We start from the raw sequence: 13,337 nt of genomic DNA, 5'->3' as shown, positions 1-13,337 counted from the left end.
CTGAGACACCCACCCGAGTGCCAAAACCCCAAATATACCCAAACAGGGCAAAACAGATTTCCCCGGACACACCAGAGCACCGAGCTTTACTCAGCCGCCCCAGTCCCAGAACCAACTCGGGGTCTGCGAAAATAACCCAGACAAGACCCATTCTCCGAGTGGAAAATCAATTCCTGATGGTGGCGCGTCTGTGATTCTTCCTTCTTGACTTTTTGCTGTCTTCTATCCCCGCAGCGGACTTTGGGGGATTACAGGATGATAGGCTGCGTGTGTGTAATAGTTACTGAGTGAGTGACCCCATTTCTGGAAAGCATGACTGAAACGCGGGGGTGGAATGGGGCAGGCTCTGATGAGTGGTGTACTTGGCGGCAGCCGCTGCCCTGCCAGCCTCCGCAGTGTGAGAGGTGGATAGGGTTACTGGTTACGTCAGTAAGACCGAGGCTCAGTTTGATCTGAGATGCGGGACCCTTGCATTCTCGGGTGTAACGGAGGGGGAGGGGGACCAATTCAAATCGCTTTTCAATTTTTTTCCTAGTCACCTCCACTGCTATATAAAATGTTTACTTGGGCTGCTTAACGCAAGCAGAGTTGTAATACTGCTTACGATTGATGCTTAGTATTTTGCGACTTGGGTCGTATTTTTAAACCCTAAACTGAACGCTGCTCTTCAATAGAAAAAAACATTGATATGTGTTACCTACTTTTTAAAAAGAAATTTATGTTTTTAAGATTGGCAGAATTACGAGAATTTCATTTAAAATTATGTTAGCCAGACTAATACTATAATTTTATAAGAAAATCATATTTAGAATGTTTAATCATCCTTTGAATGGATAGTGTGAAGAATAGTAGTCCAGGGGGCTCTTTTCATTTTTTTCCCTCAGAATTTTTTCCTGTTAAATAATATAGTTAAAAGATTAATAAAATATGTTCTCAAAGTGCTGACCTTGTGGAAAGAAATTGAATTTGCTTTGCAGCTGATTTTTAGATGCAAACATTAACATTTACAACTCATAATCAGTTCACATTTCTGCTTGGCACGTATCAATGTGTAAAAAAAAATCACTTGAAATTCCACCTTATCCTTTTCCTGTATAGCATGGATAAAGAAGCCACAAAACTGATATTTATTTAGCACTTACTATATGCCAGATACTATGCTATATACTGTTTCATTTTATCTTCCCTATAACCCAACAGAGTAGGATTATGATCCCCATTGTTACAGATTAAGAAACTGAATCTCAGAAGTTAAGGGCACAAAGATTATAAATAGTAAATGGCAGAGCCGTAATTCAAAGCCAGGTGGATATAAGTCATGTGCTTTGCTTTATATTAGGATAGCTGCTCCAAATCCTTTGTGGAAAAATTCAGGGTATAAATAAATAAACCAGTAGTTAGAGGTCATGTATTTTTCAGAAACAATTATGGTACTATAAGAGGTCTCATTTATTAAAGCCTAGTTATTTCAGTTACTGTCATGGTTTCCAGAACCTGGCAGTTAATATTACACAATTTACCATTTTGAAAGAATTTTCTTGATATTCTGACATGAGATATGTCAAACAGAGTCAGTGTTGCCTAGATTTGTTAAAAGTAGGTTTTAACAAATTGCCTTTAGATATTTTTTTGCCTTTGGTTGTACAGCTGTTTCAAATAAATTACTTCTGATACAAATTCTAAAATATTGAAGCCAGTAAGAAAAAGGCTGAGAATTTTCATTCAGAAGTCTAATATTGGACCTAATATTATATTTACTATTATACCACCTCCTCCCCAGTAAATTAGTAGAAGAGAATAATTGTATTTTAACAGAGTGAATTCATTTTTTAAAAACAGTCATTTACTTGCATAAGTACATCAAAATTTTTCTCTCCAGGCTAAAAGATTTCAGGGCTGTTCTCTATAGGAATTTGCAGTTATGGTCTCATCTCAAGTGGAACTCTTGAAAGCAGAAACTTGTTTTTTTTTCTGTATCCTCAGCACTTAACACAGTGCCTGGCACATACAGATTATGGACCCAGTAGATGTCCCCTGAATGAATTACGAAGGTCAAGAATAGAGTGATTATTAATCTTATCTCTGTTCGAATCACTTTAATCTTGCATTGAAATAAGACCTAAGTACTTCACCAAAAGTACAGGCAGTTTCTTCATTTTTTTACATGGCCTTCCTTAAGACCTGGCATGGGTCTCATGGTGCTCAGAACAAAACAGCAAAAAAACCTTGTGGTTGAACTCAAACATGGGTCAGTACATGATAGGTTAGAACAAGATCGAATGTTTAAAGAAGCAAATTTAGGATAATAGAGGAAGTACTGTGTAAGCAAAGTCAAGATTAGTACAAGATTAAAAACAAAATAGCTTCCTAAATTGTTCAGGTGAATTCAAAACTCTTTAATGAGTTATTTAAAGATGCTAGCATGTTCTTGAATATTTGATTGTTCAGGAGGTGGATTTCAAAGAATTGTGGCTGCTCTGTTCTACAAATTCCTTGCCACTGCTGTCAGGGACAACATTTACTGGATCATAAGCATTCCCTAAAGTGACACTTTTTTTCTCAGTTTCAGTAGAGTAAGGATAAATGATAGTAAGGCTAAATATGAACAGTTTTCAAAAATAAAATTAGGTTATTTTTGCTTTATAGAAATGTGTTGTATAAAAATAGCCACTTTGAATTCCTTTAAATAACAGGTACTCATAATGCATTGAAGAATAGTAACTACGTAAATACTTTATAAAAAATGAGACCCTAGTGTTGGAAACCATCTTCACTGAATGTGCAGCCATTTTTAACCTCAAAGATTATATCGGATTCTGTAGTATTTCTACTCTATGAATATTAGGTTTCTTATATTTCGTCTATAGGGAAAAATATTAAAAGTCTGATCATTGATTTTGCAAAAAAAAAAATGTTTTATTAAGTTTCTTTTCCTTTTCCTGTTTCATTTTTACCACCTTTCAGGTTTTTTTCTTTCCCCCAAGTGAAGATCTGAGGAGAGGACAGGTATTGTTACATGTCAACTGTCGAGTAACTGTGACACATTACTGAACACTTCATTGTTTTCAGTGATTATAATGTAGGATGTCAGTCTTTGTTAAACTAAAATTTAGGAAAGTTTTCTTTATTTTGATAGCTTGATCCTGTACTAATGGAGTTGATCCAAAATGGGAAACTTCTTTGGTACATTTAAATTTTAAGATAAAGAGGTAAAGTTATCTAATTAAAGAAAGAAGTATAGGCACACTTTGCCTTTTCTTTTGTATGTTTCTGAAAATCACAATGAGTATATCCTGTTTTTATATAAGAAGAATGGCATAATTGAAATGTGTACTCTTAACTGAAGATACGACATTCGGTAAATTATAGAATGATCAAAAATATAGCAGATCATTTATCGGAAGTCCAAATTGCAAAAGAATTGTCCTACAGATTTAAAAAAAAATTATCATCCGCTAAAAAATTTATACTGTGTTATCATTGACAAGATTTGCTCTAGAGTTCTATGCTCAGGGACATGTGATCTGCCACACTGTGAATGATGGGTGATATAAAGTGGCCCAGTTCTCTAGTGCAGACTGGATGCTTTAGACCCAGTAGCTCAGATTACAGTGTATGACAGTGACATCTTGGTGGTCTCTTCTTGGTAATGCATGAGTGTGGTGGTGCACAGTTGTGTATGTGTTTTGGTGGATAACAAGTTTTAAAGCATTGGAATGCAATTGTGCAAATATATATATACATATATATATATATATATATATATATATATAAAACACATCTCATTTCCCAATTCACATAATAGGGAAAAAAAAAAGCAGCTGCATTTTAATACTTGGCATTAGATGTCCCCCCATCAGAGTTGACAGTTTCCTATATCAGTAATCTGGAACATTATCAGATCTCAGATATTGCACTTTATCAATTTAATACCAAGTAACATAAAAGCAAAGATAAAACACCTGTAAATCTTAACCGTTAAGTAAAATGTGTCGAGTTAACAAAACAGATATACCATATATATACATTTTATAAAACAGATTCAGGGTAAAATATATCCATATAGAACATAACTATTTAATACATTTGGTTTATTTTAAGGAAATATATTAGTTAATAGCAATTAAGTATTTCAGTTTATTTATCTCCTTAAAATTTGGAAGGCACTTTGTGGGTTAATTTGGATGTATGGCAAAGTGTTAACATGAGCTTTGAAGCCCTAATGACCTGGGTTTGAGTCCTGGCTCTGCCACTTAATAACTTTGTAACCTTATGCAAATTATTTAATGTCTCTATGCTACAACATCCTAATCTGTAAAATAGGGATGGAAATAATATCTACTTCATGGTGATGTGAGAATTAAATGAAATGATAATATATGTAAAGCACTTGATTCAGTACATGGTTTAAGTGTTTAATAAATAATAGTTATAATGAATCATCTCTCTAACAGAACTGTCTGAGGAAGTTCTTTGTTTTTCCTCTGGGGTAATTTTTTCAGAATCAAGCAGAACAATTAAAAGTGATTCGTTTGATTGATCTGTTTAAAAAGAGCCATTATAATATCTGAATATAATTACAAGGGTAAGGTGAACAGAAATCTCTTCAATCTTGTCCTTTTTTGTATTATTCCCCTCTTCATTATTGTCTTTAAAGGGGGAAAACAGATAAAGAACATTTTGAAGAATATGTGTGGAAGAAGGAAGAAAGGAAAGTACGTTCACATTTCAACATTGCTCAAATTGGAAGGCATCTCCCAGTCCATGGCATGTCCTTGTTTAATTAGCAGTGGGGTTTTCCCTGAGCAATATATAAGATAAATAGTGTATCTTATACATGATGGTTGCCATGTAATCAATTGAATATGGTGTATTCTGTATGTCAACTTCTTGAAGGAAGGGTGTCCCTGAAGAAATGGATAAAGTCAACATATAATGTCAGTGGGTAGAGTTTTAACTTTCTAAAGCATATCAAAACAAAATGTGTATGCCTTTTTATATTTTAGGATCAATTAGTTCTGTTAATTTCATTTATAGGGACAAATTAATGTGGCACACCTCCCTCTCCATTACTCCAAACACATTTGTTTTGGTTTTTTGAATATGCCATAAGTAACTGGGTTTTCCTGTCTAGAAATATAATCATTTGGATTTGGTCCATTATGTGGTATTGACACTTAAGGAACTTTAAATAGTACTTACAGTATTTTAACTGAGAAGTCTCTGGACGTGTTACAGGTGTATCTGTGCTCCAGCAACCGTCTTTCCTCTCCAAAAAAACCCAAAAGAACATGGCATGATCAAATAAATTTGTGAATTGTGGAGTTAAACAAGATTTGACTAATGTCTTTACTGTATAACTTCTCAGAACTTTTAAGATGATGTTGCACATGATAAATCTGCAAAAAGAATATAGCCCACCACATTTGAGACTTGATGTCAGAACCCCTTTTTTCTGAACCATCTATTGAAGTCTCAAAGGACACAAATGTTTTGCAGGACACAATTTTGGAAAGCTAGTAGCTACAGTAATATGATCGGTATTGCCTGGAAATTGCTGTTATGTTTAATTGACTATATCAAAGCTTTTTCTTTAAAAACTGTCAAGAGTTTTTGTTTCATTTTAAATTGAAATATTTTTAAATTAAGTTGTACAAGTTTCCATCTTAATAGTGGACTAAAATTTTAAATATAATTTAAATCAAAGTTTAAACTCTTTATTCAGTATTCTGAAGAAAATGGTCATACTTTACCTTAATATCAAGCTAATTGTCCCTACTAAATAGCCCATACGACTCTGTAACTTCTAATATTCATAGTTTTTAAACAGTCTCTTGTAGCAGTTGCTACTTTATGCTGCTGTCAATCTGTTTACTTCTCCCCTTTCTCCTTTTTTAATTAATTGCTTCTAATTTTCAGTTACTAGAAAACAGATAGCTAAGGTTAATGATATTATGATGCAGCCATTTTTAACTTTGGAATGTTGTTACTTAATCTTTAAAAAAATTTACACTTACAGCTTGCCAAGCAATGTAAAATAGCGTCCTCACCCTTTTTCTTATCTCTGCCCATCATATACACATACCTCTGGAGTCAGGGGTATTTAATGGGCATATTACCTACTAATAAACAGTGATTTTATGCCTCAACATACTATAACAAAATAGTTCAGTTACTGGCATTACCTACTGTGCATATTTACCTTCCTCTCCTGAAGGTGTCAGCTAGAAAAGAAAGTGAATGAACTTAAAGAACAGGCAGCTACAAGATTAAAAGCTAGCCTACTGCCCCACCTGGAGTCAGGTCTTCACATTGTCTTTTAGGTTTGTGTGTGTGTGTGTGTGTGTGGTTTTTTTTCCCCCATGAAATAGAGCTAATTTCCTGAATATTAGATATCCTACACTTACGTGTAAATCTGAAAGTGCTTTTATATTTCCTTTCATTTTTAACCTCTGTTGGTATAAATAGAATTACAGCAATAGTATAACTTAAATCAGATTTCCCCATCTTAACTAATATATCCATGGTTTCTTACATACCTTAAAAACTAATTATGTTTTATCCACCATGTAAATTGATTTTTACAATCCTACATATGATTATGATCTCATCTTCAAATATGACCTGGTCATCTAGATTTCTGTGAGCTTGGCCTCTAATCCTTTGGTCCACAAAGCTTGTTATAGGTAACTTGGTTCAGTCATTTGATATGTGTTAGAAGCAGATGTCAAATGATAGCCTGAAGCAAAAGATCATTTTGACCTTAATAGATTGAAGTATATCTCAAGTGCAGTGTTTTGGGAGAAAACTTTAGAAATCTTGTAGAACCTATACCAAAACCTTAGTTACCAGAATGTTCTTTCAGCTCTTCACATTTAGGAACAGAGGTGTCTACCTGAAAACAATATAAAATAATAGGAAAGTTTTGCTTAAAAAAAAAAAGAAAAAAGAAACTAGATCGGCATCATTCAGTAGCCATTAGCCACATGTGGCTATCAAGTGCTTGAAATGTGGCTAGTGTGGCTAAGGAGCTGAATTTTAAATTTAATTTTAATTTTAATTAAGTTTAGTCACCTGTTGGCTATTGCCTACCTCATCGAACAGCGCAGTTCTAGATTATAGGATTAATACAAATTGAACCCTTTTTTCTACACCAGTGTTTTTCAGTTCTACCCTCTATTATTTGTATATTGAAATTAGGCTAAAGCTTTTTCTCAACAAAAAATATATTTAACATACTTTTTCAAATTACATTTAATCAGCTTTGTTTTGTCTCTCTCCTACCCTGAAGATTTTATTAAGCCCTTCTAGGTGGTACATGCCCTGCAAATCACCATTCTGCACTTTGTACAACTTTACTGGTTTTACAGTGACATTTCTCTTTAAATTTGGGGAAATTTAGCTATCAAAAGATGTTGCACTGTTCACTATACTGTGCTATATTTACACTGGAAAGAGAATTGATACATCTTGGAAACATTTACTGAATGCCCCCTCTGCCTAGACACTTTTGTATATCAGTTTGAATGAGGTAGACATAATTAGGTAGACATAATTATCCTCAACTTACAGATGAGGAAACTGAAGACTAAAGAGGTTAAGTAACTTGCTCATGGTTACACAGCTAGTAAGTGAAGGAGGCAGGGATTCAGACCCAAGTCTCACAGATTATAAATTCCATGACTTTCTACTACACTGCCCTGCTTAAGTTGAGGTGAGTGATTCAATCTATTTGAATTCTCCAATGGGGAGAAAGGTTCCAGGTGGTTTGTATGAGTAGATGTTTTACGGGAATATATAAGTAGAATTAGAAAAATGATATTATTCTCCAAATACATTGTGGGTTAAATAGGCTTTTGTGAGCTGACCTGAGAAACACCAATTTTGATATTGTATGAGAAAATGTTTTGAGATTTCTGAACAACTGTCTTACAAATGAACATTTGAAACAAAAACTGTAGCATTTAGAAAAGGGGGGCTGCCTAGGTGTTACCTAACAACTCTTCATACAGAAACACCTAGGTGTATGCTGAATAACTGTGCTTTGTTTTTTAATTGCAGCTTCATCAATCATTACCTTTTTATATTTGCATCATTTCAGAAACATCTATTTGACACTCCCTCAGAGTGCCAGAATACAGGATCTGGTTCAGCCTGGAAAAGTTGGCAATTATCTTGCTACAATATAAGAAAAGGAAATTTAAAGAGAAGTTAACCACCATCATTGGTGGTTTTTTTCCCCGCTTTGGATTTTTAAACTATTAGGACAAATAGCCCTAATTTTTTTTTTAAAATTGAGATGTGATTTACATACACAGAATTCATCCTTGTAAAGCATACAAATCAGTGGGTTTTATTCACAAAGTTGTGCAATCATCACCATTATCTTATTCCAGAATATTTTCACCCCAGAAATAAATCCCATGCACATTAGCAGTAACTCCCCATTCTCTCCTTCCTCCAGCCCCTGGCGACTAATAATCTGCTTTCTGTCTTTATAGATTTGCCTGTTCTGGACATTTCATATTAATGGAATCATAATGTGTGTCTTTTGTGTCTGACATTCATTTAACAATGTTTTCAAGGTTCATCCATGTTATAATATGTTTCAGTGCTTCATTCGTTTTTATGGCTGAGTAATATTCCATTGTATGCATATGTCACATTTTCTTTATCCATTCATCAATTGATGGACATTTGGACTGTTTCCACTTTTTGGCTATTAGAGTAATACTGCCGTGAACATTCATATACAAGTTTTTATGTGAACATACGTTTTCAGTTCTTGTTGGTATGTACCTAGGAGTGGAATTGCAGTGTCATCTGGTAAGTTTATATTTAACATTTCGAAGAACTGCCAAATAGTTTTCCAACTTGCTTGTACCATTTTACATTCCTACCAGCAGTGTATGAGGGTTCCAGTTTCTCTGCATCCTCACCAACACTTGTTACTTTCTTTTTCATGATAGCATACTGTGTCTGAAGTGGTATCTCATTGTGGTTTTGATTTGCATTTCCCTAGTGGCTAAGGATGTTAATGATATTTGCATGTTCTTATTGTCTACTTGTGTACATAATTAATTCTTGTGCTTATTTTGTTACTGATTTGGGGACTAAATGGAGTTTTGCTCTAATACAGATATAAAGAAGATCCTTATCTGTGTTAATGCTATGTACATAGTTCTCAGAAAACTTAGTTTCAATTTGTACTTTTAAAAGATTTTCTTCATTTTTAGATGTGATAAATACAAAGCTTATCCCAGAACAGTGGTTTTCTAACTGGATTAATAAAGCCCCGTGTCCTATGGAAGTACCATACTTTATCACCCGGGCCCCCCGGGCCCCCCTTTTTCCCAGCTAGGGCAGAGTTCCTAAAGGAACATAACAGGCAATTAAAGGTTAATTGTAGAAAGTTATAGAAAGAAAGCAAAGATTGAGGCAGTTATACTTTTCCTTATAGTCTCCTTGATCTTGTTACACTATTTTATAGTTCCTTTTTCAGTCATAGGCATTAACTGAAGATCAATCAAGATAAAAGGCCTAAAATACCTGAAATTAAATATGTCAACAGATAAATGAATTTTTTTCAAGAATTCATCTCAAATAAGGTGAGATATATAGGTGTTTTATTTAAAGAAACAAAAAATTCACAACAAAAACCCCTATTTGCCACCTCTTCTTCAAGTTCCTGCTGGCTATTGTTATAATTCAAGAAGAATAACTATCAGAATGGTTGTTGATAGCAGTAAGGGAGGTTACTTGAGAGAAATCTCACAGGCAAGTTTAACTTGGATTTGCCTTGGATTATTAAAAGGAAGAGCTCATTAATGAGTTTTAAAGGCATCTCCCTCCCTAACCTCTCGCTCTTCTCAGTGTATATAATGTAGTACTAGGTGATAATGAAATAGAATTGTTTCCTGTGGAATATTGTAGTCTAAAAGTACTGAGGCGTTGACAGTTGAAAAACCATGAAGCAACTAGATTAGCTAGGAGCGATATAAACAGATGTAATTTGATCTTTAGAGGAAAATTGTGATTTATAATATAACAGTTTTCTTTCCATAGTGCATTTTTAACCATGATGTGGGAACATACACACTCATCCACCCTCACACTATACCTCAGCTGGTGGACAGCCTACTAAAAAAGATTAAATAGGATCCAGAGTATTTTAATCTCTAAAATGTCCATTATACAATTAAAGATAACTTATACTAAGAACCAGGAAAATCACATGAATGAGAAAATGGTCAATAGATACCAACACCAAGATACTTCAGCTGTTGAAATTATCAGATATGGATTCTAAAGCAGCTATCATAAAAATGCTTCAGTGAGCAATCGCAAACACATTTGAAATAAATGAAGTATTAGTCTCAGAAAAGAATAAAAGGTATAAAGCAGAAAATGGAAATTTTAGAACTGAAGAATAACTGAAATAAACTTTCTACATGGAAGAATGGAGATGACAGGAAAGAATCAGTCAAAATGAAGATAGAGCAACAGAAATCACCCACTCTGAACAACAGAGAAAAAAAAATAAACTGAAAAAAATGAGAGTCTTGGTGGCCTTGGAGACATTAGCAAAAGATTTAAAGTTAATGTCATCAGAGTCTCAGAAAGCAGAGAAAAAATGTGGACCTGAACAAATAAAGCCTGAAATGTTCCCAATTGGGCAAAAGACACAAGCCTAAATGTTCAAGAAGCTGACTGAACCCCAAACAAGATAAACCCAAAGTAATTCATACCCAAACACATCAAAATCAAACCTTTGGAAATGGGAAGTTATTCAATAGGTATAGAGTTTCAGTTTTGCAAGATGAAAAGATTCTGGAGATTGGTTGCACAACAATGTGAATATACTTAATACATTGAACTATACATTAAAATGTCAAGATGGTAAATTTTATGTTATATGTATTTTACCACAAATAAAATAATTTTAAAATCAAACTAAAAGTAATGACAATCTTGAAAGCAGCTAGAGAGAAATGGACTATTACCTATAGGGGAACAATGATTCAAATGACAGCAGATCCCACATTAGAAACCATGGAAGCCAGAAAGAAATGGCACACTGTTTTTCGAATGCTGAAAGAAAAGAACTGTCAACCCAGAATTCAATACCCCGTGAAAATATCCTTTGGGAATGAAGGTGCAGTCAAAACAGTCTCAGATGAAGGAAAGCTAATAATTTGTCTATAGCAGACCCTGAAATGACTACAGGTAGTTCTTCAAGCAGAAAGAAAATAGTAAAAGAAGGATCTGAAATACAAGAATAAAGAGAGAATAACAACATGGATTCTACACAGTCTCTTCCAGAAAATAGAAGAGGAAAGACTTCACAACTCACTTTATGAAGCCAGTATTACCCTGATCTCAAAATCTAAAGTCAGTATAGAAAAGAAGACTACAGACCAGTATACCTCAAGAATATAGACAAAGAATCTTCAACAGAATTTTAAGATAAATCCAGCAACATATAAAAGAACTATAACCAAGTGGGTTTTATTCCAAGGATATAAGACTGGGTCGATATTCAAAACTTACCCAATATAGTCCACCATGTTAAAAGTTGAAGAAAAGTCAAATATTAATGTAGAAAATGCATTAAACTAAGTTAAACATTCGTAATAAAAACTCAGAAACCTAAGAATAAAGGGGGACTTTCTCGGCTTGATAAAGGACATTTACAAAAAACCCATAACATCATACTTAATGGGAAAAGAGTGCTTTCTCCTTCGTATCAGGAGCAAGGCAAGAATGTCCTCTCTCACCACTGCTATTTGTCATAGTCCTGGAAGTTCTTACCAGCAGAATAGGCACACACACACACACACACACACAAAAAAGGAAGACATACAGATGTGAGAGAAAAATAAAACTTTCTATTTGCAAGTGACATGATAGTCTCCAAGGAAAATCCCAAGGAATCTGCATAAAACTTGAACTAATAAGTAAGTTCAGCAAAGTTGTAAGATACAAAATCAGCATATAAGAATAAATTGAATTTCTGTATACTAGCAATGAATGTGTGGAAACAAATGAAAAACAGTACCATTTGTTAATTGCTCAAAAAATATTTAAGTATAAATCTAATCAAACGTATAGAATTTGTATGCTGACAACTAAAAGATGTTGATGAAAAAAATCAAAGCCTAAGTAAATGGAGAGGTATACTACATTCATAGGTTGGAAGACTCAACATAGTAAAGATGTTGTCAGTTCTCCCCAAATTCTTTTATAGATTTAACACAAGTTTAGTTTAAAAGTTATATGGAAAGGTAAAGGAACTAAAATATCTAAAACAAGATAAAAATAATGTGGGAGGAATCCACCGATTTTAAGACATACTTTATAGCTTCAGTAATCAAAATTCTCTGGTGTTGGTGAAGGAATAAACACATAGATCAATGCAACAGAATAGAGAACCCAGAAATAGTCCCATATTAGTATGGCCAACTGATTTTATCAAAGGCGCAAGAGCAATTCAGTGGAAGAGGGATAGTCTTTTTAACAATAGTGCTTGGAGCAATTACACATCCGTAGATAAGACAATGAATCTCAACCTAAACCTTTTGCCTTATACAAAAATGAATTTAAAATGGATTGTGGGAGTCAGGTGCTCCTTGCTGAGCAGCACCAAGACTCACACTGGTGGCAGCTGGCCTTGGTTTCTAGTGTGGTTTCTAGAGGCAACTATAAGCACAGCATCTGTGGAATGCTGGCTGAATCTTAACAGGTGGCCCCAGAGGGGCACGAGCTGGAGTTAAACTTGGCCTGCAGCTGAGCCCCTCTCAGGACTGTGCCACTGGACACCTACTACACAAAGCTATGCTAGTAAGATCAGGAAACTTAGGAGCTTTGCTTAGTACATAGAAACAAACAGAGAAAGGCAGCCAAAATGGGAAGATAAAGAAGCAGAAACCATATGCGAGAATGGAACAGAGATCCAGGAATAATGGAGTCAAGCAATCTAACAGATGCAGAGTTCAAAACACTGGTTATAAAGATGTTCGGTGAACTTAGGGGAAGTGTAGATGAACTCAGTGAGAACTTTAACAAAGAGATAAAAAATGGAAATTATAAAAGGGAACCAGTCAGAAATGGAGAACACATTATCTGAGATGCAGAGTATATTAAATGGAATAAACAGAGTTGATGAAGAAGAGGATCAAATGACCAATATAGAGGATGGGGAAGCCAAGGACACTTAATCAGAATGGTATGAAAAGAGAAGCCAAGACTTTAATAATTTAAGGAGCCTATGGGACACAATTAAATGTAAAAATATCCGTGTCAGGGGTACCTGAAGGAAAACAAGATGTCGAAGAGCT

General features: G+C 34.4%; 1 protein-coding gene across 6 annotated transcripts in view; it reads left to right on the top strand.

The window, feature by feature from the left end:
- RPS6KA3 (ribosomal protein S6 kinase A3) overlaps positions 1 to 13,337 on the top strand; it is a 98,696-nt gene that overhangs the window by 1,289 nt on the left and 84,070 nt on the right. Inside the window, exon 1 of one of the 6 annotated variants that reach the window (XM_023532340.1) lies at positions 4,675 to 4,715. The exons of the other annotated variants lie outside the window; for them this stretch is intronic. Coding sequence (XP_023388108.1) covers positions 4,690 to 4,715 — 26 coding nt within the window. The 5' untranslated portion in view covers positions 4,675 to 4,689. Of the gene's footprint in view, positions 1 to 4,674; positions 4,716 to 13,337 lie in introns of those variants that run through there. 6 annotated transcript variants of the gene reach the window in all.

Source organism: Pteropus vampyrus, unplaced genomic scaffold (genome assembly GCF_000151845.1).
Source record: "Pteropus vampyrus isolate Shadow unplaced genomic scaffold, Pvam_2.0 Scaffold81, whole genome shotgun sequence".
NCBI lineage: Eukaryota > Metazoa > Chordata > Mammalia > Chiroptera > Pteropodidae > Pteropus > Pteropus vampyrus.
The sequence above is the reverse complement of the archived record's forward strand: the minus strand, read 5'-3'. Positions and strand labels throughout refer to the sequence as shown.